The sequence below is a fragment of the Macadamia integrifolia genome, unplaced genomic scaffold (assembly GCF_013358625.1).
Source record: "Macadamia integrifolia cultivar HAES 741 unplaced genomic scaffold, SCU_Mint_v3 scaffold281, whole genome shotgun sequence".
Lineage (NCBI taxonomy): Eukaryota > Viridiplantae > Streptophyta > Magnoliopsida > Proteales > Proteaceae > Macadamia > Macadamia integrifolia.
In genome coordinates, this window is record NW_024868978.1 from 45,022 (window position 1) to 68,689 (window position 23,668).

The 23,668-nt window shown below is 39.3% G+C and overlaps 1 protein-coding gene across 2 annotated transcripts in view; it reads right to left on the reverse strand.

The window, feature by feature from the left end:
- Positions 1–23,668, reverse strand: part of LOC122067282 — a 132,809-nt gene that overhangs the window by 3,241 nt on the left and 105,900 nt on the right. For both annotated transcript variants that reach the window (XM_042631115.1, XM_042631116.1), the window contains exons 13-14: positions 13,948–14,070; positions 3,225–3,341 (exon numbers count right to left, since the gene is read on the reverse strand). In XM_042631115.1, the coding sequence (XP_042487049.1) occupies positions 3,225–3,341; positions 13,948–14,070 (240 nt within the window). The remainder of the gene's footprint in view (positions 1–3,224; positions 3,342–13,947; positions 14,071–23,668) is intronic.

Here is a 23,668-nt window from a genome sequence, read left to right on the forward strand (position 1 = left end):
CTATAATAAGTTTGACTGGTCAAATGATTTTATTTTTACATGAGACTTTTTGTATTAGTTATAATATAAAACCAGCTTTCAAACAAGTCTAAGATTACTTAAATCTGAGTTGCAATGACAAAGTAATGCTTCAGTCAAACTTATTTTTAAGTGCGCGAATACTGTTAAAATCGCCTGAATGAAAATAATTTTATGAATATCAAAACAAAATATTTTTTTACCGGACTTTTGGTTTTTAGCAATGTTTTAACATGATAGAATTTATAAAATTTTCATAATTGAGAAAAACCCTAGCATTTAAAAGTTGAAAATCGTCCCTATAATCAAAATCCAGTTTTTGTTCTTGGACTGGGGGGTTGACTTTTTATCCTTTTGGAATTTGATTTTTAAACTATTTTTATTGGATTCAAATAGGGGGTATTTGCTTATTTATGAATAATATCTTAAGTAAATGAAATAACAAATATTTAAGTAAATGAAATAACAAATATTAAAAACATTTACTTGAATGATATTTGGCATAAATAAGTGCCGAAACAGAAGGCGACATGCAGTGCAACAAGGCGGCTGTCGCCTAGGCCCCAGGCAAACCGCCTGGACGCCAAGGCGACGCCTTGACAACTATGGTGAGAGCACATTTATATGTGAAATCTAGGATAACAAAACATGCATTTTACATATTTAGAATGGAGCTACCTTGAGTTTCTCTCTTTTTTCAGGTTTTATATTTTCAAACCCTTAAGGACTATCAGACGCTATATCTCCAATTTTACACGTAAAGAGGTCTTATTTCTTTTCGTAGTTGCGAAGAGGATGAAATTCTGAGCAAGATGGACGTGTTCAATTAAAAGTACACATTCGTTTGGTCAACCGTACAAGTGATCATTCTTTTCGGGCCAGAAAAGGAATAATGGATCAGAACTGAACCGAGATGCAGAACCAGCCCGTCTGCAGTTGTCCCAGGGATATAAGGAATATTTCAAATGCCAACAAGGATTGATGGACCACATCTTTAAGTGATTGAAGATTCGTTTTTGATAACAACTACCTAGTGTAGTTGGTGAGTTGTGGTGTGCAAAATCCCTTGCTTATTAGGAGGTCTCAAGTTCGAACCCCTTAGTTGCCATTTTGTTGAGGTTTTTTTTAGAAGATTTTCTCTCTCCTACTCATCACTTAAAGGAGGTCGGCCAAGATGGTTGTACGCAAGTTTGAAGAAGAGAGAAAATAAAGACAAAAAATAGGAAAAAAAAAAAAAGACAAGGGCATGGATGGAATTTCCCTTAAAATAGAATATTGTCCAAATCCAAGCAAGAAAAATCGGCCAAGGGGGGTTTCTTGCGCAAGAAGAGAGAAAAATAGAAAAAGGGAGAAAAAATAGGAAAAAAAAAAGGCAAAATTTTTTTTTGGGAGATTCTCTCTCCACACGTTCTCTTTTCTCTCTCCTCCACCTCATCAACAAGATAAAAAAAAAATCTTTTTTTTTTTAGAAGCTAAAATCGTTAGCTTCCCTCCCCCATTCTCTATATAATAGAATTAACACAAGGGGAGGAGGCACTTCATTATTCTTCTAGTTTTTTTTTTTTTTTAGTTGCTCTATCTTTTTCTCTAGCTCTAGCTCTAGGTTTATGCTTTAAACACTTTTGTAAGTTTTTTTTATTCAATTAATGCAAGCACTTTTGTTTTTGATTCAGTTTTTTATTTTTATTGTTTGAGCAATTGAAGTTGTAATTTTCAAGTTCTAGTTCTAGGCTTAGTTCTAGGTGACAAGAACAAGCTATGGAGCATGTCTTTCAAGTTCAATTTTTTTCTTCAGATTTGTTTTCTCTAGTACTAGAAATTTCAGATTTGGTTTATTCCAGATCTGGTTTTTAGTATTGGTAGTATCTCAAATCGATCAAGTTTCAGTTCAAGGGTTGAAGTTCAAGTAAGTAGGCTGCTTCAGTAGTCTTCTCACCCCTTCTCATTCCCTCTTCTGACTACCCTTTCTTTCTTAATTTAGGATTTTAATTTCAGTCATTACATTATTGCTTTCCCTTTCCTCCAAGGTTCATGGCTAGTGTATGTGTTGGCTTTGCCCCTCCTAGCCATAGAACCATAATTTTATTGTTTTTTATTTTAATTGCCTCTCTTTCGCTAAAGGCAAGTAGAGTAACCCTTGTAAGAGTGACTCTCTGGTCAAGTAGGGAAACTCATATTATGATGCATCCCTCGGGCTAAGCAGAGAAACCTACTTGTGAGTCTCTCTCTAGCTTTATCCCCTTTCTTTTACTTTATTTTTATTTCAGCATTTTTTTTCCTTTATTGTTTTTTAATTCCGTGGGGTGTTTATTTTCAGTTATTTATTTATTTAATTTTAATTACGCGGCTTGCGTATTTAAATTCTTAGATGACGAATGGTTAGGACGTTATTTTAGATACATATGTTTAGGATGGTAGTTAGAATTAGATCACAACCATTAATCGGTTCACTTTCGCATTATTAAAAGAAGCAAAAAAATAAAGTGGCTGCTCTCTCTCTGTTTGACCAGTAGCTAAACTGATTCGTACGCTTGCGGTTGCATTTTAAAATCTCAAACAAATAGCATTACGGTTTGGATTGGATGATCCCAGATAACCCTGACAATTCTCACTTAGAGATCTGAGTATTGTTGACCGATACAGATATCAATATCTGCTGATCCTTAAGTCACAACCACAGATGTGATATATAATCAATTAATATTAAATCTTCTCTCTTTCTTTTATAATCAATTAATATAAAAGAGTAATGTATTAATATAAAATACAATACTCTTCTGACAATAAAAAGAGAATGAAACCCATAATCTTTATTCATTTTGATAAATGTTCTATAAAGCTTTTAATTTTGGATATTTTGGTCCTCTATTCCGAAAGAACTTTTAGATTTGATCCATCAATATTTCACGCTAATTAGAAATATTTCATTTCATTTAAACAGTGGGTTGGGTTAGGCTTACTCTTGTGCAGCACTACTGTGTGCAGTTCGGCCTTCTAAGCGTTCCCATTTTTTTACTTCTTAGATTTAAAATATGCAGCAACAACAACTCAACTCAACTAAGAATTTTTCCTGACTACAATAGCAAGAATAAAAATAAGAAAGAAGAAGCTGTATACACTAAAAAAAATAACTGGTGAGGGAAAAAAGCAATAAACAATGATTTCAATGAGTAACCAGAACCCAGGGCATAAAAAATTAACAGCACCTTTGCCAAGTATCCCCGGAAATCATCAGGGTGAGTAGAAATCAACTGATCATAAACTGACACAGCATCACTAATGTGCCCCCAATCAGAATAGGCTTTTCCAAGAAGCAACTCAACCTGAAAGTTAATCACACATAGAAATGGGAAGAATACAAAGGATGTAAAGTGTAAACACATAACTACTATTGCTACTACTTAGAAGAAGAAGAACAACAACAACAAAGCCTTGTCCCAACTTAATGGGGTCGGCTACATGAATCCAAAACCAAGCCAAAGAAAGAGAAAAATAGAAGGTGTTAAAGGAGACAGATTAGTAATCAATAACAAAGTAGAGCACAGCTAAAGCAGGTCCGCTACCTAGATCCTAGATCTCCAATCTGCTCTATTCAAAACCATACTTGGGACAAGGCCTAATTTGTGCATGTCTTTCCTCACAGCCTCTCCTATGGTCAATTTTGGCCTGCCTCTAGCTCTTTTGAATCCTTCTATTTGAATCAAGTCACTCTCACTCACTCCTTACCGGGGTATCTGATGGCCTTCGTTGAACTTGCCTGAACCACCTCAAACGACATTCTCGAAGCTTGTCAGGAATTGGGGCAACCCCTAGATCCGCTCTAATTTGCTCATTCCTAACCTTATCCCTTCTAGTTTCCCACACATCTATCTTAGCATTCTCATTTCCGCTACTCCTAGCTTATCAATATGCTGCTTCTTAATGGCCCAACATTCCAACTCGTACATCATAGCCGGGTGCACGACTATCCGGTAGAAATTTCCCTTAAGTTTTACTGGGACACGTTTGTCACACAAGACACCAAACGCACTCCTCCACTTTGTCCATCCCACTTTAATCCTATGTGATACATCATCCTCTATATCGCCTTCTTTATTAATGATAGATCCCAAATATCTAAAATAGTTACTTTGCTTAACCTCTCTTCCTTCAATAGTCACCTCATCATTTCTCTCGTAGAGTGGCAAAAGTTACACATCATATATTTTGTCTTTGATCTGCTTATCTTTAAGCCTCTTGTTTCCAAGGCAGATCTCCATCGCTCTAGTTTAGCATTGAGTCCTGATTTTGTATCATCCAATAAAATAATATCATCCGCAAAAAGCATACACCAAGGGGCAACGGACGTCACCTTGCATATCTTTTGTCAACTCATCCAGAATAAGCACAAACATATAGGGGCTTAGAGATGACCCTTGGTGTAGCCCAATAGAAATAGGGAACTTGTAGCCTAGGCCACCCTTGGTTCTCACACTTGTTACCACGTCATCATACATATCTTTAATTATTTCCACATATTTGCTCGACACCTTTCACTTATCTAGGACATGCCATATTAAATCTCTAGGAACTATGTTGTAGGAATTTTCCAAGTTGATGAGGACCATACAGAGGTCCTTCTTACCAGCCCTAAAGGTTTCCATGAGTCTTCCAAGAAGGTATATAGCTTCGGTTAATGATCTGTGACACCCATGAATACGGTAAGTACCAGACTCGCCAGGGAGATCTATGAGGTGTCCCCACCAAGAATACAACTAGTATTAGGGTATTTAGGAGATCGGTGAGGGTGTGCAAACATTAGTCCCACAACGCCTAAGGAGAGATTACTAGACTAGTTAATAACCTCTGGTCTCCTTAACATGGCACAACGCGTTTTAAAGCCTTGAGGCCAATGGGCCAAGGAGGACAATATTGTGCAAGGTTAATGGGGCCGGGGCGTTAGATGATCTCCCTGGCATAAAACCAAATTGGTTATCCGAGTCTCCCGATTCTCTTCTCAAGTGCACTTCAATAACTTTCTCCCAAAGCTTCATCGTGTGGCTCATAAGTTTTATACCTCTGTAGTTATTGCAATCCTGGATATCACCTTTATTTTTGTAAATAGGGGTTTCAAAGCTTCTTCTCCACTCATCAAACATCTTCCTTGTGCTTATAATCTTGTTAAAAAGGTTAGTTAGCCAAGATACGCCACCAAGTCCTAAGCTCTTCCAAACTTCTATAGGGACGTCATTTAGGCCTGAAGTCTTTCCAGACTTCATCTTTCTTAAGGCATTTTTAACCTCATGAACTCCAATCCTTCTTACATATCTGTCTAGTGTTGTCCAAGTGAGAAGGGCGCTCGTAAGGGTAAGATCCACTCGGGTTGTCTCCATTTAAAAGCTTAGAAAAATAATCACCCCATCTCGTCATGATGTCTTCATCCTTGACACACCTGACATGCTCAAGATCTCTGCTCTTCATGTCTCTCAACTTAGCTATCTTATATATAGATTTCTCCCCAGCTTTAGTGTTCAGGATACTGTAAAGCACATCATATTTCTTAGCCTTTACTTTCCCCACTATTTTTCTAGCTTAATTTCTGGAAGAATAGTATCTCTTTTTATCCTCATCTTCCTTAGTCCTTTGCCAAGTTTTAAAATAAACCTTCTTATGCTTGATGGCATTCTGGACCTCCTCACCCTACCACCATGTCTCTTTAAGGTCATGCCCAGTGCCTCTCGATTCCCCTGGGACCTCTTTAGCAACATTCTTAATACAAGTTGTCATATTGATCCACATCTCATTGGAGTCTCCTTCACTGTCCCACTTACTATGTTTGACCACTTTATCAGTAAAAGTATCTTGGACAACAATAAAGCGTTAACAAAATATACAATCCTAGATAGAGTGGCACTATGATATAAGGCTTATTTGATTCATGTGCCAAGCATAACACGGATAAAAAGGATAAGGATTATTGGTTAGTTATTAGTTATTACATATCGTCATGCAAAGGACTTGAATAAGTAAATACATTATCGTCAGAAGAGTTTCTTATGGAACATTATGATGGCAGGTCATAAATTCCACTTGCTGGGCTGGAAAGAAGTTTGCATCGGAGAAAAGGAGTGTGGGTTCCAAATTCCCTACTTTGGAGTCTGAAAATGCACTGCTATCCAAATGGCTATGGAGATATTTAGTCAAGAGCCCAACAGTTTGCAGAGCAGACTCATCAGTTATTATGCTTCGAAGTAAGCTTAGCCTTATCAGCAATGACTGGGAAACTGTTGAAGTTAGACAAAGCAATGAAACCAGCTGGCTGTTAACAACTCTTTTAAACATTACATATACATCACTTTGGATGATTTCAAAATTCATTTTGGAAGGATGAATACTGTCTTGATCAACCTTCACACAAGCAATATACCCTCCCGCCCTCCACCCCCCCCCCAAACAATATATATATATATATTTGAGATTGCTAAGCACAAAAGAGCTCGTCTTTCTGATTATGCCCATGGATCTGGCGACAACAATTTTGATGATTAGAAGATCCCTCAGATGAGGCAGCTTTTTCAAGTGTTGAAGAAGAGAGTGATCACTGAAACTAGTAAGTATATGGATTCTCAAATCTCAACAGCTCAGATGTGTTACCTGTTAAGCCCATATTTTTGAGTTTCCGAAAGACCAGAGGTAGGAAGGGTAATGGGTTAACAACCTACCTAACAGAATAGAGTTGTTAAAAACCAGAAATTTCAGGATCACAGGGAATAGGAAGTAGACCAAAATTAGTGAAATCTTGATAACTTGAACAAACCTAGTCTGATGGGCCTGAAACTGCAATTAATTGAATGGTCAACTTAACAGTGATATAAGACTGGAAAAGTTTGATTTTATTCCAATGGCTAGGTCTCAAGTTATGAAAACAACTACTTCAGTTAGGAAAACTCCAAAACAGCAGTTTCGATGGGATTTTTTAAGAATTCAAAGTAGAAATCAGTAAAGTGCTAAAATTGAACTAGGAAAACCAGAATTGACTTGAGGTTCAGAGTTCCAGAACAGAATTGGAATTGAAGAGAAAGAAAGCAAATCAATGGCAAGTATCAATAAACAAATCAGCAACTTGAACATGACTTTTTTTTTTTTTGTTGAATAAAATAATTCATTACCAAGAAGAGAGGAAAGGCCCCAAGGGGGAGGGAGAGACTAACAACAAGCCAAGAAAAAAGGAACCAAACCAAAACCCAGGGGGGCGGGACAAGTTTAGAGCTAGCATCAAAATAGATGGCATTCCAAATTCTAAGGAATGAGAGTTGGATGTCCATCTACAAAGATTCCACTTCATATGAATGTGATTGATGGAGGCACAAAAGACGAGCTTTTGTGTAGTGTCACATATGGAAGAACTTGCAAATGTCATATCAACCAAGTCTGTTCCTAGTAGGCCAGTAGCTACCAAAGACTCTCTTCAAGATGGTAGAGGAGAAATGAAAGAGAAGAAGAGGTGGTCAACATTTTTATTTCCATTCCAACAAAGACAGCAAGAGGAGGGTGAATGTGCTAGTAGATAAGGAAGGATTGTGTTGGGAGGTAGTTAGAGAGGGCATGCCAAGTTGTGAAACTGTGATGGGAATGTGGCCTTCAAACCAAACAATCTTACGCCAATGGACAAGGGGGCCTTTGAAGCAGAGGAGGAGCTAAACATGCCTATGAAAGAGGGAATCTAAGAAATTTTGTCCCCCTCTTCAGCGATGACCAGGATAAGCAGAGGTAAGGTAGACCGGATAGTTTAGGGGGAGGGGGGAAGAGAGGGGGAGGGGACCAAACATCATTCGAAATAATGGAAGCAACTAGGGCATTTCTACCCAAACCAGAGGACTTGGGAGTTGACCAAAGAAAGGAGCACAAATCATTCCCTAATCTCTGATTCTCAACTTGGTATCAGAGCCAAAAACCCAAAAACTCTTTTTTCTTCTTTCTTGGTTTTCTTCTCCGTCCTTGGGACCCTCGCCTCCATTCTAGCATGGTAGCCTAAACCTTATTCCATGCAAACCTAACCCTAACCCACCGTGCCTACTTCGGCTATTGCCACGATGCCTCGACATCGCCCTCTCTGTCCTTGCCGTTGTTTGGACTTACGCCTTTCCGTTGCTTAATGCTGTTTGCACCTGTGCCTGCTGTTGCATGCACCTGCTACCGCTTGTGCCTATCGTTGCCTACACCTGCTGCCACCAGCGTCTACTGCCAGCGACCCCTTGCGCCTCCTTGCGCAGCCCCACTGGTTCCTCTTCACCGTGAACCTTCTGGTTGCCGTGCCTCTCTATGGGTGTCACCTGTGTTGCTGCCGTGCATCTTTCCATTTCTCTGGGCTATGAATACAGTAAGTAATGACGCCAAGGATATTGTTGCCTCCTCTGAGGCCTTTGATGGTCGCCGTTCAAGCAATCAGTCCACTCTTCATAGGACCCATCAAACTCAATGGTTAGGACTACCTCACGTGGTCTCGTGCCTGCCTCCTTACTATTCGTGGGAACAACTTCTCTGGTTTTCTCACTGGAGAGTCCTCAACCGACTGATCTTGCCCTGCTAACACCCATTTAGCTAATGATGCCATCGTTATGTCCTTCCTAATCAACTTTATTGAGACTGCTATCAGCCCGAGCTTTATCTTGTTCAACTTTGCTAAGGATATTTGGGATGAGTGAGACAAACCTAATCCTTGGGAGGGAACTATGCTCAAGTCTATGCGATTTGCCATACTGTTCGTTACACCACTCAGAAAGGGTTGTCTCCCTCAGCTTATTATTCCACCTTATGCAACCTATAGCAATGGCAGGATTTCTATCGCCCAATCGATATGGCCTGTTCTAATGGTGCTGGTACACTTCAAAAGGAGTGTGAAATAGAACGAGTGTATAACTTTTTAACAGGTCTTAATCCTGAATATGATTAGATCAGGGTATAGATCCTGGGTCATGAGACTTTTCCAACTCTTCTCCAGGCATATAACTTGGTTCTATCTGAGGATCATCGTCACTCTGTTATGCTACCCTCCACAATTCCTATTCGGTTTACACTATTGGCTACTCCAACTGCTGAAACTCCATTTAAGGGTTCTACCCTTTCTTGGGAAAGTATTCAGTGTGATTATTTTAGTTGCCCTCGCCATACCAGGGAAACATGTTGGAAGCTCTATGGTCGTCCTAAGGGTAGGTGTAATAGCAAAACTGAAAAACAAGACTCCCAAACCCATCTGTTTGTTGACAGTGGCCCTGCTACTGCATTGTTCTTTCTGGATCAAATGGCTGCCCTCAAGCAACTAATGACACAGTTAGGTACTTCTCCTCTACTCCTTCTCCTGTGTACAACCTTGCCCAAATAGGAAGTTTCCTTATTTCTTCCTCTCATTCTCCCTTATAGTTACTTGATTCTGGTGCTGCCGATCATATGACAAGTAGCTCTGAGATTATCTATACTATATTCCTTGTTCCGTTGGGATATGGTACGTGTGGCTAATGGTTCCTTGTCCCCTATCTGACAAAGGTTATGTTTCTAGTACGTCTACTATTTCTCTTCCATCTGTTTTACATGTTCCCAAATTATGTGCTAACTTGCTTTCCATCTATTGTTTAACTAAGGAGTTGAATTGTTCTGTTCACTTTTTTCTACTAATTTCCTTTTTCAGGATCTGGTGGCAGGTGCAATGATTGGGTATGGTCGGGTATGTGATGGACTCTACTACTTGGATTCTCCACCAGTTGTGCCTCTTATGGCAGCGCATACTCTTCGTTCTGACAGCTTCTCTCTCAACTCCACCAGTGGCACTGTTGTCTGGGACATCCATCTTTTCATATTTTACGTTGCATGTTTCCTACTTTAGTTAAATATTTTGGTTTGGAACAACTTAAGTGTGATGTATGTGAGTTTTCTAAACACACACGGACTTCTTACTTTCCTACTGAAAATAAAAGTGATATCCCTTTTTCTATAATTCATTCAAATTTATGAGTTCCTTTTAGGACAATTGATAGGAATATCTTTCGTTGGTTTGTTATCTTTTGCATAATAAGTCTAATGCCTTCTCTTATTTCAAATCTTTCCATGCCATGATTTGTACCTAAGTTGATGCCACTGTACGAGTTCTTTGTAGTGACAATGGAATTGAGTATATAGATGGAGGGTTTCAGCAATACCTTAATTCTCAGGGCATTCTGTCCCAGACATCTTGTGTTAGGACACCTGAACAAAATGGGATCCCTGAGTGCAAGAAATTTTCATCATCTCCTTGACATTGCTCAGACTCTAATGTTTGCTACTAGTGCCCCTAAATATCTCTAGGGTGAGGCAATTCTTACTGCTACCCACTTTATTAACCGTGTGCCCTCTAGTGTACTTAACTTTAAGCCCCTATTTCTTTTCACCCTGATCCTACAATTGTCTCTAGTCTTCCTCCTTAAGTCTTTGGATGTGATTGTTTTGCCCATAATTCCTCTCTTTCAAGGCCCAAGCTTGATTCTCTGGCTCTAAAGCATGTCTTCCTTCTAACTTAGCTTTCCAAAAGGAGTATAAGTGTTATCACCCTCCTATTCGCCACTCGTACGTCACCATGGATGTCAATTTTTATGAGTCTGAGATTTATTTCACGTCACCTCTTCAGGAGGAGTCTTGAGGAAGAGCCTCCTTTTGTTATTAATATGTCTCCTATCCAAGGTATGCCTCCCTTTCAGGGGGAGCCACCAGATCAGCCTATAAGAGATGTGATCACTTAACACTCGGAGGTCCAAGGAGCAAGATACCACTGGTAACCAATATACCCTTCTGAAGCACCTCCATTGGATCTGCCAGTATCAGGTAATACTTCTCCTATACTTGATATTGTACCTGTTACTTTTTCAAAGCCTCCCATACTTGATATTATACATGTTGCTCTTACAGTGGACGATCTTTCTATCGTTGTCAAAAAGGGAGTTCGTTCTTGTACCAAGCACCCCATTCTCCCATTTTGCTTCTTATGTATCTTATCTCCCCTCCTATATGACATTTCTTTCTTCGTTGTCTTTTGTGTCTATTCCACAGGGTTGGAAGGAAGCCATAAATGTTCCGAAGTGGAAGGCTGCAATGGTTGAGGAAATACTGGCTTTAAATAAATATGGTACATGAGAACTTGTTCTTCCTCCTTAGGGAAAGAAATTAGTAGGGTGCAAGTGGGTGTTTACAGTCAGAAGGCTGATGGGATAGTTGAGCGGTACAAGGCACGGTTAGTAGCTAACGGCTTCACCCAAATTTATGGGATTGATTACCAAGAAACCTTTGGCCTAGTTGCAAAGATGAACTCTATCAGGGCATTGCTATCTGTTGCTGCAAATCTAGGATGGAATATTCAAGATTTGGATGTCAAAAATGCGTTCCTGAATGGAGATCTTGAAGAGGAAATCTATATGTATATTCCTCCTAGCTTTGCCACTCCCTCCACTGCTGGACGTATTTGCAAGTTGAAGTTGTTGTAAGGCCTTAAGCAATCTCCTAGGGCATGGTTTGGCCAGTTCATGAAAACTATAATAAGCTTTGGATATAGACAGAGTCAACCGGTCACACCCTGCTCACAAAGGCGAACGGTACCAGGTCATTGCTCTAATCGCCTATGTTGACGATATTGTGATAAATGGTAACAATGATGAGATCTCCAACCTTAAGGCTTGACTAGCAGTAGAGTCCGAGACTAAGGACCTAGGACCTCTTTGGTATTTCCTTAGAATTGAAGTCGCTAGATATAATAGAGGTATCTTCATTTCCAAAGAAGTATGTTTTGAGATCACCTTAGTGAGACAAGTATGCTTGGGTGCAACCCTACGGATGCCCATATGGAGGTTAATCATCGGCTGAGCAATGCAATGGGTGACTCTATTGATAAAAAATAGTACCAGAGACTTGTTGGCCGCCTAATCTACCTCTCCCACACCAGGCCTGATATTTACCTATATTATGGGTATTGTTAGCTGTTTTCTTCATGATCCCATGACACCTCACCTTGATGCTATGTATTGGATTCTACGGTACTTGAAATCTACTTCTGAAAAGGGTATTATCCATTCTAATCAGGGGCACTTGAAGATCAAGGCCTTTACTAATGCTGACTGGGCTGGTTCTATTGATAATCGAAGAACTATATCTGGGCATTGTACTTTCCTTGGAAGGAAACCTTGTTACTTGGCGTAGCAAGAAACAATCTGTGGTATCTTGGTTTAGTGCTGAAGCCGAATATTGTGTAATGGTCCAAGGGATTTGTGAGTTGCCCTGGCTTAATAGCATACTGAGTGATCTCTGAGTTAGTGTAGAAGGTCCGATGTGTCTGTATTGCAATAACCAGGCAGCCATCAACATCGCCCACAATCCCGTTCAGAATGATAGGACTAAGCATATTGAGATTGGTAGGTACTTCATCAAAGAGAAGCTTGACCAACGGACTGTCTGCATTCCCTTTGTTAGTATTGCAAATCAGTTAGCTAATGTGTTTACCAAGGCTGTTCATTGAAAGGCATTTCATCCTCTTGTCTCCAAGTTGGGCATGTACAACATATTTGCACCAACTTAAGGGGGAGTGTTGAGATTACAGTAGTTAATTTTATTTTTACCTTGGTGAAGTATTATTTACTATAGTAAGTCTTGTAGATAGGGACGCTTAGTCAGCATTATCCTACTTTCCTTATTTGGTTTATTATGATCTTCTTATCAATAAGAAAGAATTGGAAATAACATAAGATAGAAACTTGCCTTCCAAAGTTGAAGTCTTTTCCTTTTGAGGTCTAACATAGGGGTACACTGGTGGGTAGTTATCCTAGCGGTGATGAGGGGTAACCTAAGGTATTTGATCGGGAGAGAACCAAAGGAGAAGCCAGTAAGCTCGAGGCAAGCTTTGGAAGCTTCAGGCATTTGGGGAGATTGTTATGGAGGTTGGAAAGGTTTTCAAAGAAGTGGAAGGAGGACATGATGGTCGAAATAGAGAGGGGGTTGGCCTTAGAGAAGATCATAAGGTTGTCGGCAAAGGCTAGATGGGTCAGCAAAAAAGATATGCATTTGAGGATGGGAGAGATAAGGTGCTGGTCCGTGGAAGATTGAATGGATCTGGAGAGCACTTCAAAAATAAGGGAGAAGAGAAAACTGGATAGCCTTTCCGGATACCATGGAAGAGGAGAGACCGGCTTGGCTATCATTGACAAGAACAGAGAAACAGGGGGAGAAAATACAGGAGTGGATCTAATGAACGAAAAACCAGGGGGGGTCTGAAGCAAGACCCTTTTCTTGCGCGATCACTGCATTTCTGCCTAAGGGAACTCTCTTCCTGGGCTATCAGGGAGGAGAGCTCGAGGGAGACCAGTTTCTCTTGCCCATTGTTTATTTTGCTAGGGTCATGTTGAATCTGTTTTCCATCTGGTAGTACACTGCCTTTTCACTAAATATTGGGTTCTTTGCTTGATGAGATAGGTATCCACTGGGTGACGCTGTCACTGATGCTGCAATCCTTTCTGAGACTGGTTCATTCATTGAGGGAGAAAAATTTTGGTCCTTCGCAACAGCAGTGAATTGTAGTCATTGTCTTGAGAGAAATAACAACTAAATGAGGCATTTAACAATTACTCTCAGCCTTCTTACAGGGTAGCAGTGCAAGGGAGACGAGGATTATTTCAGGCTCTGTCTGTATACCGCTTTGGGGCATCTCTGCTACGGAGAGAAAAAAAAAAAAAAAACTTTGAGTTGTTTTCACGTATTCTTTTTTGTGGCTTTGCTTTGGCCTTGTATAGTACAGTGGGCCTTTCCTAATAAAATATTTGAATTACCCCGGAAAAAAAAGCACCTTATACCAAAATATATATATATATATATATATATGTCCCACAAGAAATGTTCCAGTGAGTTTCACTCTGTGGGTATAAAATTGGGCAAAAAGAATACCTGAATGGGGTCAACCTTTTCCACCTCTGTTGCCAGATTATCATTAGCATCAACTTGAGCATCACCACCATTTAAGTTTCCCATTTTCAGCTGGTCACGAGCTTGCAAAAGAACTTGAACAGCCTGAAAGAAATGTATCAAAATGATTTAATTGGTAAAACTTCTATTCTCCTAAGGTTCTAATAATATGTACATGGGTAGTTGCAGCCTTGCAGGTGTGCAGAACTATGTCTTCTGTTGATGAAAAACAATCAAATGCAAGGATATTGATTCTGCTGAAACAAAAAACTTAAATAAATGAACAAGAACTAGTGTCCTAACACCAATTTGAGAACAGAAAGAGTTCCTTGATAAGGGAAATCAACAACTTGTTAAATCTGTTAGGGCACAAGACCTAAGATTACTAAATCCTATCCTAATAAACTTTAACAAGCTTAAAAAGAACTTTCCAGACTACAAAAGCAACTGACACTCTAATGTAGGAGATGGAAACAAGATAGAATAGTATGGTCGGTTTAAGCTTCTTTGAATGATCTCATGGTTATGGAAATCGAGGAAATCATTAATGCTGAGAATCCCTTGTACAATCACAATATGAAGATTGAAATAAAGAAATTGCATTCTAACAACCAAAATATTCTGACCAAATTATGCATTATTGTTATTGATGGAGGCTGGAAAAAATATTTTTTCCTGATAGATGGTTGATAAATTGATGCCCCCAAAATGAACCAGATCAGCATGCATATGTAGGTTACTGAGAAGAAATGATCAGAAAGTTAAGGAGAGATAAAGTTTCATCCTCTCCTTTACCTTCTAAATCTCATCAAGTGAAAACTCAATCACGACAAGGCAGTTCAGCTTATCCCATCAACAGGTTCAATTTGTTGTGCTCCACTGATTTTGTCCAGATAATAAATAAATCACTGTCAATGGAGTTCACTCACAATGGCTACCATAAATTCCTTATATGTCAAGTTGTTAACATATTTCTTCTACATTTTTATCAACACTGCAACTATAAATAAAAGCATATATTTTGAATTCTGAATTTCTGATTATTCTCCGTTGACTTGCCAAACTGACTTCGAAGTCCAGCCAAGTTTTGGGATTTTCAAACATGGATGTCTTATTACTGGGTGTAATTCTTAGCTGTGACATGCTGTGACGTCATTAGCAAGACATTATGCTCTGTTGGCCACAACCATATTATCAGTGTAATGCAAGATTGGTGGTAGCACATACATTTCCATAGAATGGGTAAAGGATCATAAGAAACAAGGATCTAAGATGCTACCATGAACTCAGATTGTTCTTGGGCAGTACAGATCCAAATTAGTATATACAGGACTAACCAAATACGGATTTGGCCAATCCAAAAAGCAAAAGCCCAATATTTCTCATGGGTAACATTGGTATACATTGTTGTATGCCCTTCCTAATAGCTTGAGCATTTGGGATAAGAAGTTGTAACATGATATCAGAGCCAGGAAGTAGGGTGTTTGATCCCCCTGGAATGTGCAGGGAAGCGTATTGTTGTGCACCTGCACCTTGTATTCCTTATGTCACGTGTTGGGGTCACACGCTTAGCCGTGTGTGCGTAGGCCTGCACGTGTGGAGGGGTGTTGATATACATTGTTATGTGCTCTTCCTAACAGATTGAGATTTTGAGATAGCAGCTGTATCATGGTACAAGAGCCAGGATGATGCAGGTTTCCAGCAAAAGAAAAATAAGAAAGCCTGAGGCAGCAAGAGAAACAGGGTTTTTCTAAATCCTGTGGCACAGGGGGTTTGGTTTGGTTCGAACCAGTTTCCAGGTTCAACCAACCCCTGCAGTTGTCTGTTTTGGTTCAGTTTTAGCTTCAGTTTTAATATTGTACTAGGACTCTTTCTTTTGAGCTGAGATTGGGAATAGTTTCCTGGTCAGATTGTGTCGCCTCTTGTCAATGTTTGGACTTGATTAGAACACCTAATCACAAGTTCACAACTTGTAGAGGGAGAATATTACCTTATTAGCATAGGTTGTTTATTTATTATCAAGGGTCCTAGTTAGTTTTAACTCCTCCAAGTAGGAAGGTCAAGAGGTTTTCTTCATAGTTTTAATTTTTTTTTTCCTCAACCAATCAGGAAATAGTCCAAAGTTAGTATTATAAATAAGATGTAAGACTGTTCAGCATCCATCATGATTTGAAACAGTTTGGCTTCAGCCCTATCAGTTGTGATTCCTGGTTACATATCCCTTTTTTTAATTTCTTCTTTCTTATCTGGTTCTTCTCAATTATCAGGTCAGTATCTGTGCACTTCATAGCCTGCAGAAGCATTATTCTCGTTCTTTTCTTAATCTCAGCTCACCTTACTGATATTCTTAAAGTACATGAAATCTGTTCATTGTTATTTTGGCTTACTTTCCTGCTTATCAGATTTCTGTTCTAGTTTTGCTGGGTTAAAAATGAATGTTCTAATCGATTTAAGGAATCCTGTTTGAACTATGTTTCTTCAAAATCTCTGAATCCAGACCTGATTCGTCCAATCTGACTTTAGAATACCTGTCTGGATCTGTTGATAAACAATCCCTGTGATTCTTGTTCAGGTCTAATCAGATTTTGCTATTGAATTGAGCAATCCTTCATCAAGTAAGATTTTCAAATTCCTAGTTTTGAACATTAATTTCTAATTCTTGAATTCAGTTAATTGTTATAACGCTTTTATTTACCATTTAACCAATCAGCTAGCCTAGTTCTGAATTCAATTAACTGTTATGCTTTTTATTTACCATTTAACCAATCAGCTAGCCTAGTTCCTGAATTAGTGTGAACTTGCCAAAATCCTGCAATCTAGTTCTGGTTTCCCTTCTGAGTTTCAGCTTCCTACTTCAAGTGGTAAGCCATCATATTTACAAATCATGCCATTGAATATATTTTAAATTTTATTTTCTTTTCTGTTGTCTGATTAGGATACTCGACCTGAATATTGACTGGATCAGACTCATTAATTTTCTGATACTTGATTACTCTTGAAATTTGGTTTTGGTACCTTCTCTGACATTCGGACTGGGGGATTTCTGAACCCTGACACTTAGATGATTTAGAACCCATCGCGAGTGGTTGGGTGTTCGATCCCTGGTAGGTGTGGAGGAGTGTCTTGTTGTGCCCTTATGCATTGGACCCTCTATGCCACGTGTTGGTGCCGTAATAAACTAATAATATCAAAGCTTACAAGATCAGCAATGAAGAGAAGAATTGAAGGGAAGAGAGGAGAAACTTAGAGTGCGCGCGAGAAACAACACAATAGAGTTGATAACTCTATGAGAATCAACTCTATGAGAACTAGCTCTTCCCCTTATATTGACCAGTTACCAAATCTTAGTAGGAATCCTACTAAGAAACACAGGCTGGAACAACACCTTAGTGAACATATTGTCAAGTTGATCGCTTGAGTTGACACATGGAGTCGAAATCAGCTTCTGCATAATCACATTCCTCAGAAAATGACAGTTGACCCCGGTATGCTTAGTTCTATCATGGAACACCAGATTTCTAGAAATAAAAAACGCAGCTTGATTATCACAATGCATCTTCATTAGTTTAGCAAATGAAAACCGCAATTCTTGAATGAGAGATTTTAACCACATCAGTTCTGCTGCAGTATGTGCCATAGCTCTATACTCCGCCTCTGCACTCGATCGAGCCACAACAGTCTACTTCTTACTCTTTCAAGTCACAAGTTTATCACCAACAAATGTGCAGTATGGAGTAGTAGATCTGCGATCATCAGTAGCACCAACTTGATCACCATCATAGTAACCCATAATATCAGTGTGATCATGACGTCAATAAACAAGATCTTTCCTAGGAGCAACTTTAAGGTATCTAAAAATGCGGTAAGCAACATCCCAATGAACCTGTCTAGGATTCTCCATAAATTGACTAATAACTCAACAGCAAAGAAAATAGTGGGACGAGTAACAATCAGATAAATAAGTTTCCCAACCAACCTTTTGTACTAATGTTTATCCACAAAATCATTGTCATCACACCCCACCCCCCAAGTTTCAAATTAGGATTTATAGGGATATCAATAAGCCTATAGCCCATATATGCTAGTCTCGGATAGAAGATCAAGCACATACTTCCTCTAAAAATAAACTGATACCCTTGTTGCAACAAACAACTTGAATTCCCAAGAAGTACCTAAGCATCCCAAAGTCCATATGAAAATCCTATGCCTTGACATCTTCAATGCCCAAAGAGTCATTACCAGAAATGATAATATCATCAATGTACACAACAAGAATGATAACCTTAGCCCCCATGGCGATGAATAAATACAGGGTGATCAAAGAAGCACTTAGTGAACCCATAACCAACAATAACTTTACTGAACCTATCAAACCAAGCAAAGGAGATTATTTCAACCTATAAATAGCCCTTTGAAGAAGACATACTTTGGACACATTCTCTCCCTAAGAAACATACCCTGAAGGTTGCTCTATATATACCACTTCCTCAAGATCACCATAAAGAAAGGAATTTTTGATATAAAAAGCTGAAAAAAAGTGTTGAATTGGGGAAATTGAGCTTATGTCTCAAAGAGACCAGTCCTCTTTATTTATAATGGAGAAAAAGGGATATTCTAGAATATTACAAGACCACAACTCTAATGGCCTCAATGACCTGTTTGGTAGGACTCTATAATACCCATAAAAACCATTATTACAACACTACCCTTCAAATTGGTGCATACATATCGAACATGCTCAACTTGCTAATGATAGGACTAAACAACTTACTATTGAGACTCTTAGTAAAAATATCAGCAAACTGAGCCTCAAAAGGCACAAACAAAATACGTATGACACCCCACTCCAGCTTCTCTTCGATGAAGTGGTAATCAATCTCTACATGCTTCGTGTGGTTATATTGAACTGGATTGTGAGCTATGCTAATCGCAGACTTGTTGTCACAATAAAGTCGCATAGGTAAATTGATAAAAACACAAATTCTGAAGAAGACCTTAAGTCCATTGTAGTTCACAAATACCTTGAGCCATGGCTCAAACTCAGCATCAACACTAGATCTTGCAACCATTGCTTGCTTCTTGCTCCGTCAAGTAACAAGATTACCTCCTACCATGGTACAATATCCAGAAGTAGATCTCCTATCACCAGGACACCCAGCCCAATAGGCATCAGTGAATGCCTCCACACGCAAATGGCCATGAGGAGAGAATAGGAAACCTTGTCCTGGCGCTAACTTCAGGTATCTCAATATCCTTCCTGTAACAAGATTACCTCCTGCCATGTTACAATATCCAGAAGTAGATCTCCTATCACCAGGACAGCCAGTCCCAATCGGCATTAGTGAATGCCTCCACACGCAAATGGCAATGAGGAGAGAATAGGAAACCTTGTCCTGGTGCTAACTTTAGGTATCTCAAGATGCGGTATGCAACCTCTAAATGAGTGGAGTGTGGATCATGCATATATTGGCTCACCACCAGGCTAACTACAAATGCATTATCAGGGCAATAATGTGATATGAAGATGAGACAACCGACTATCCTTTGATAGCAAGCTGCCCTTGTCCACTGGTTCTCCATCTTTCTCCTTGAGGTGTGAATTAGGCTCTAATGGGGTATTAACAGCCTTACATCAAAGTAACCATATTTTAGAGTGAAGGTCAAGAGTATACTTTCTCTGAGATAGCAAGATAGCTTGAGCTGAATCAATACCTAAAAAATATTTGAGCTTCCCCAAGTCCTTGATCTCGAACTCAGTTCCCAAATAAGCTTTGAGATGAGCAATTTTGAGTGTGTCATTGCCAGTAATCACTATGTCATCCACATATTCTATAAGAATAGTAATGTGCTCCCCTGACTTCTTGATGAATAGAGTATGATCAGCATTACTCAGTTTGTAGCCTATGACAATCATCGCCCCATGGAACCGGCCAAACCAGGCTCGTGGGGATTGCTTCAACCCACATAATGCCTGTTTTAACTTGCACACCTTGCCCTGAGTCTGCTGCATGGAAAAACCATCAGGAACATCTATATATACCTCATCTTCCAACTCACCGTGAAGAAAGGCATTCTTCACATCGAGTTGTTGTAGATCCCAGCCACAGTTGACAGCACATGATTTGATAACCCTCACAGTGTCCATCTTGGCCACTAGTGTAATATTCCACTTATATGTCATGATTATTAAATTATTATAATGTAAGACATTATCTATTCTATTGTTATTTATATGATTTTATAATAATTTAACTGAGTTTATGTTATTTATTTGGATTAATGTATTTAAGTGAATAGTGAAGCATGAGGTGGCATGATTAGTGGTAAATCATAATCAGTTAAGGCTAATAATCATTAATTAAAATATGGAGTGATTAGGAATTAACAGGGTTATGGGTGGCAGCACCCTATTGGGCCAAGTGTGGCAACATGGCATAGCCACCATGTGCATGCTTAAGTAGGTGGTAGCAAGGTTGGGATAGCCCACATGGTTAGAAGGAGGAGGTGGCTAGACTCGGTTTGACAGCATACAAGTTGATAATATGGTGGCTTTAGAGGCAGCCATCATATGCATGCTTAAGTAGGTGGTAGCAAGGTTGGGACAGCCACATGGTTAGGAGGAGATGTCTATTGACTTGGTTTGACTAAGCACATATGTGGATTACATGGTGGCTTCAGAGGCAGCCACCATGTGCATGCTTAAGTAGGTGGTGGTGAGTTTGGGACAGCCACATGGTTGGAAGGTATTGGTGGCCATGGGCTGGATTTGCTTGGTTGATAGATTAGTAGTTAGCTAATGGATTAGTGTTTTAGCCTAAGTTAAACTTAGACTCAACCAATTGAGTCTATGGGCTGTTTTTGCTGAGTTCTGGAGTTAGAAGAAGATAAGGGAAATCATGACCATTTACTTAATTATATTATGTATGCTATATGATGGAAATGAATGACTTGTATGATTTTATTAGTGACAGCAAATATGTTATCAAGTTTCTATTAAATGCAATGCTTACTACAACAGTATATGACAGATAAAGCAATGTATTTTGAAGTGCTTGTGTAAAGTGATGTTATGCTTATGACTAATGACTCTGCAACAAATCTGTTATGAGCTTTGAGATAATTAATGTAATGATATGATTTCATATATCATGTTATGTGTGAGTAAAGTATGAAAACAAAAAGAAAGAGAAAGAAAGAAAGTAAATGTAAAAGAAGAAAAGTGTGTATACATGGTTAATGAAATTGTGTTAAATACCTCAGTGGCTACCACCCCTATCTAGTAGGGGGTTATGTACTGGATGAGGGTCTTAAAAGAGAAAAAGAATAGATGAGGGGTCCTCCCAGGGCTACGGTGCATAGACACATGGGAGTAGAGCGCGTCTATTATGATGTTTATATGGACAAGGGATCCTCCCCCAGGGCTACGGTGCCTAGACACATGGGAGTAGAGCGCGTCTATTATGATGCTTATATAGACGAGGGGTCCTTTCCCAAGGCTACGGTGTCTGGACACATGGAAGTAGAGCGCATCTATTATGTTGGGCTTCAATTTTGGGAATGTATGAAGTCGACTACCATTGTCAACAGTTGGTGCACTTTGGTAGTTCACTTAATGGACAGGACCCGACCTAATTAAGGAAAGAACTTCTATGATTTGTCATTTATTTCTCTATTCCATTTATCGTTCTTTTGAATGCTTATGTGTATAAGATCATGTATACCTCATTGAGTGTAAGCTCACACCATATAAGTTGATATTTTACAGATGAAGAGAGTGGAGAGGAAGTATTCACTACTCCAGGAGTTGAGCGTTGAGAATCATAATTAGGATATTAGAATCTTTGGGATCTATTTTCAAGACTGTCAGTTTTTGTCTGTGTGAACAGTATAATGGATGCCGGAACAGTCGTATATTTTAGTATCTGACTGAATAGTTGCATGAATTAAATCTTTTTGTTATGTACAAATTAGTAATACTTGTAGCCATCAATGTACGTAAATGGTTTGTAATATAATACTTCCACTATGTTTGTGTGATTTGGGATTTTGTTAGTTTGTTATATGAATATATGTGTCCTTAAGGGTCGATGCTTGGGTGGGCGATGCCCCTTCCCCCACCCGGAATTGGGGTGTTATAACTGGTGCAAAAGTTTCCTGATAATCTATGCCATATTTCTGAGTGAACCCTTTTGCAACCAGTCGAGCCTTGTACCTATCCACAGATCCATCTGCAGATTGCTTCACAATGAAGATCCATTTGCAACCAACTATTTTCTTCCTTGGAGGAAGGTGAACAAACTCCCATGTTTTGTTCTTCTCAAGTGCCCTCATTTCCTTATGTATTGCTTCTTTCCACTTCGGATCAACAAGGGCATCCTACGAGTTATGGGGAATAGAAATAGACAAGGGGGAAAAAGGAATAGAAAGGAGACAATCGCTTATAGGAGACAAAATTAGAAATAGGATGTTTAGTACATTCCCGTTGAGATTTACAAACAACTATAGATAAATCAGGGGATGGATCATTAGGAAGGGACTTACCAGCACTGGGCTTGGTTCTGGAGCATATGACTGGCTTAGTGCAATGATGGTAGGATGGGTTTGCTTACGACAACGATGCTCAAACACTTGAGTGGATTTGCTACTCACCCTGGGCGGAAATGGGCTCCGCCTCCCTTGGGCAGAAATGGGTCCCTGTTGTTCTTGACTTGTGACCCCTTCTTCCAAGTACACATCATTTACTACTTCCACTTCTAATGGAACAATTAGTGGCACATCTTCCACTCTAGGCAACAACCCCAAAAGAAGTGCAGAATAGTAGGCAGCGGATTTATGGAACACCACATCCATTGTCAAATAATACTTCCTCGTGGGAGGATGGTAACAGCAGTACCCCTTTTGAGTGGGAGAATACCCAAGGAAGATGCAATGAAGACCCCTAGAGTCAAACTCCCCATGTTGTTGATGGTTTCCTGCAAAGGCAACACACCCAAACACTTGGGAGGCACAACAAAGGAAGCAAAAACCGTTAGGACCTCAACAGGGCAACGAGATCCCTACCTGAGATGGCAGGCGATTTATTAGATAAGATGTAGACAACACAACATCACTCCAATATTGTGGTGGGACATTTGTCTCAAACATTAGGCACTGAGCCACCTCCAATAGGTGGCGATTCTTCCTCTCCGTGACTCCATTCTAAGCAGCCGTGCCCACACAACTAGGTTGATGCAAATGGCCTGATCAGCTAAATACATCTGAAACTCTCCATTAGTGTACTCAGTGCTATTGTTAGACCGGAGTATCTGAACCTTAGCATCAAATTGAGTCTGAACCATCTTATAAAACTGTTTAAAACAAGAAAAAACATTGCTCTTCTGACACAGTAGATACACTCAGGTAGTACGATTAAAGCAGTCAACAAAGGTCACAAACCAACGATGTCCAGTAATACACGGTGGGTTGGTCCCCACACATCAGAATGAATCAATGTAAATGGAATTAAACATCTATTATCTGAAATAGGATAAATAGATTTACTTTGCTTGGAAAAAACACACGCATCACAAAACAAATTGTTTGGATACACTTTCGAAATAAATCTAGAAATAACTTTGCTAAAATTCCTAATGGTGGGTGACCCAAGCGATGATACCACTGGTAGAGACTATGTAAGGAAAAAGTAGATGCAGCTGGAACTGTG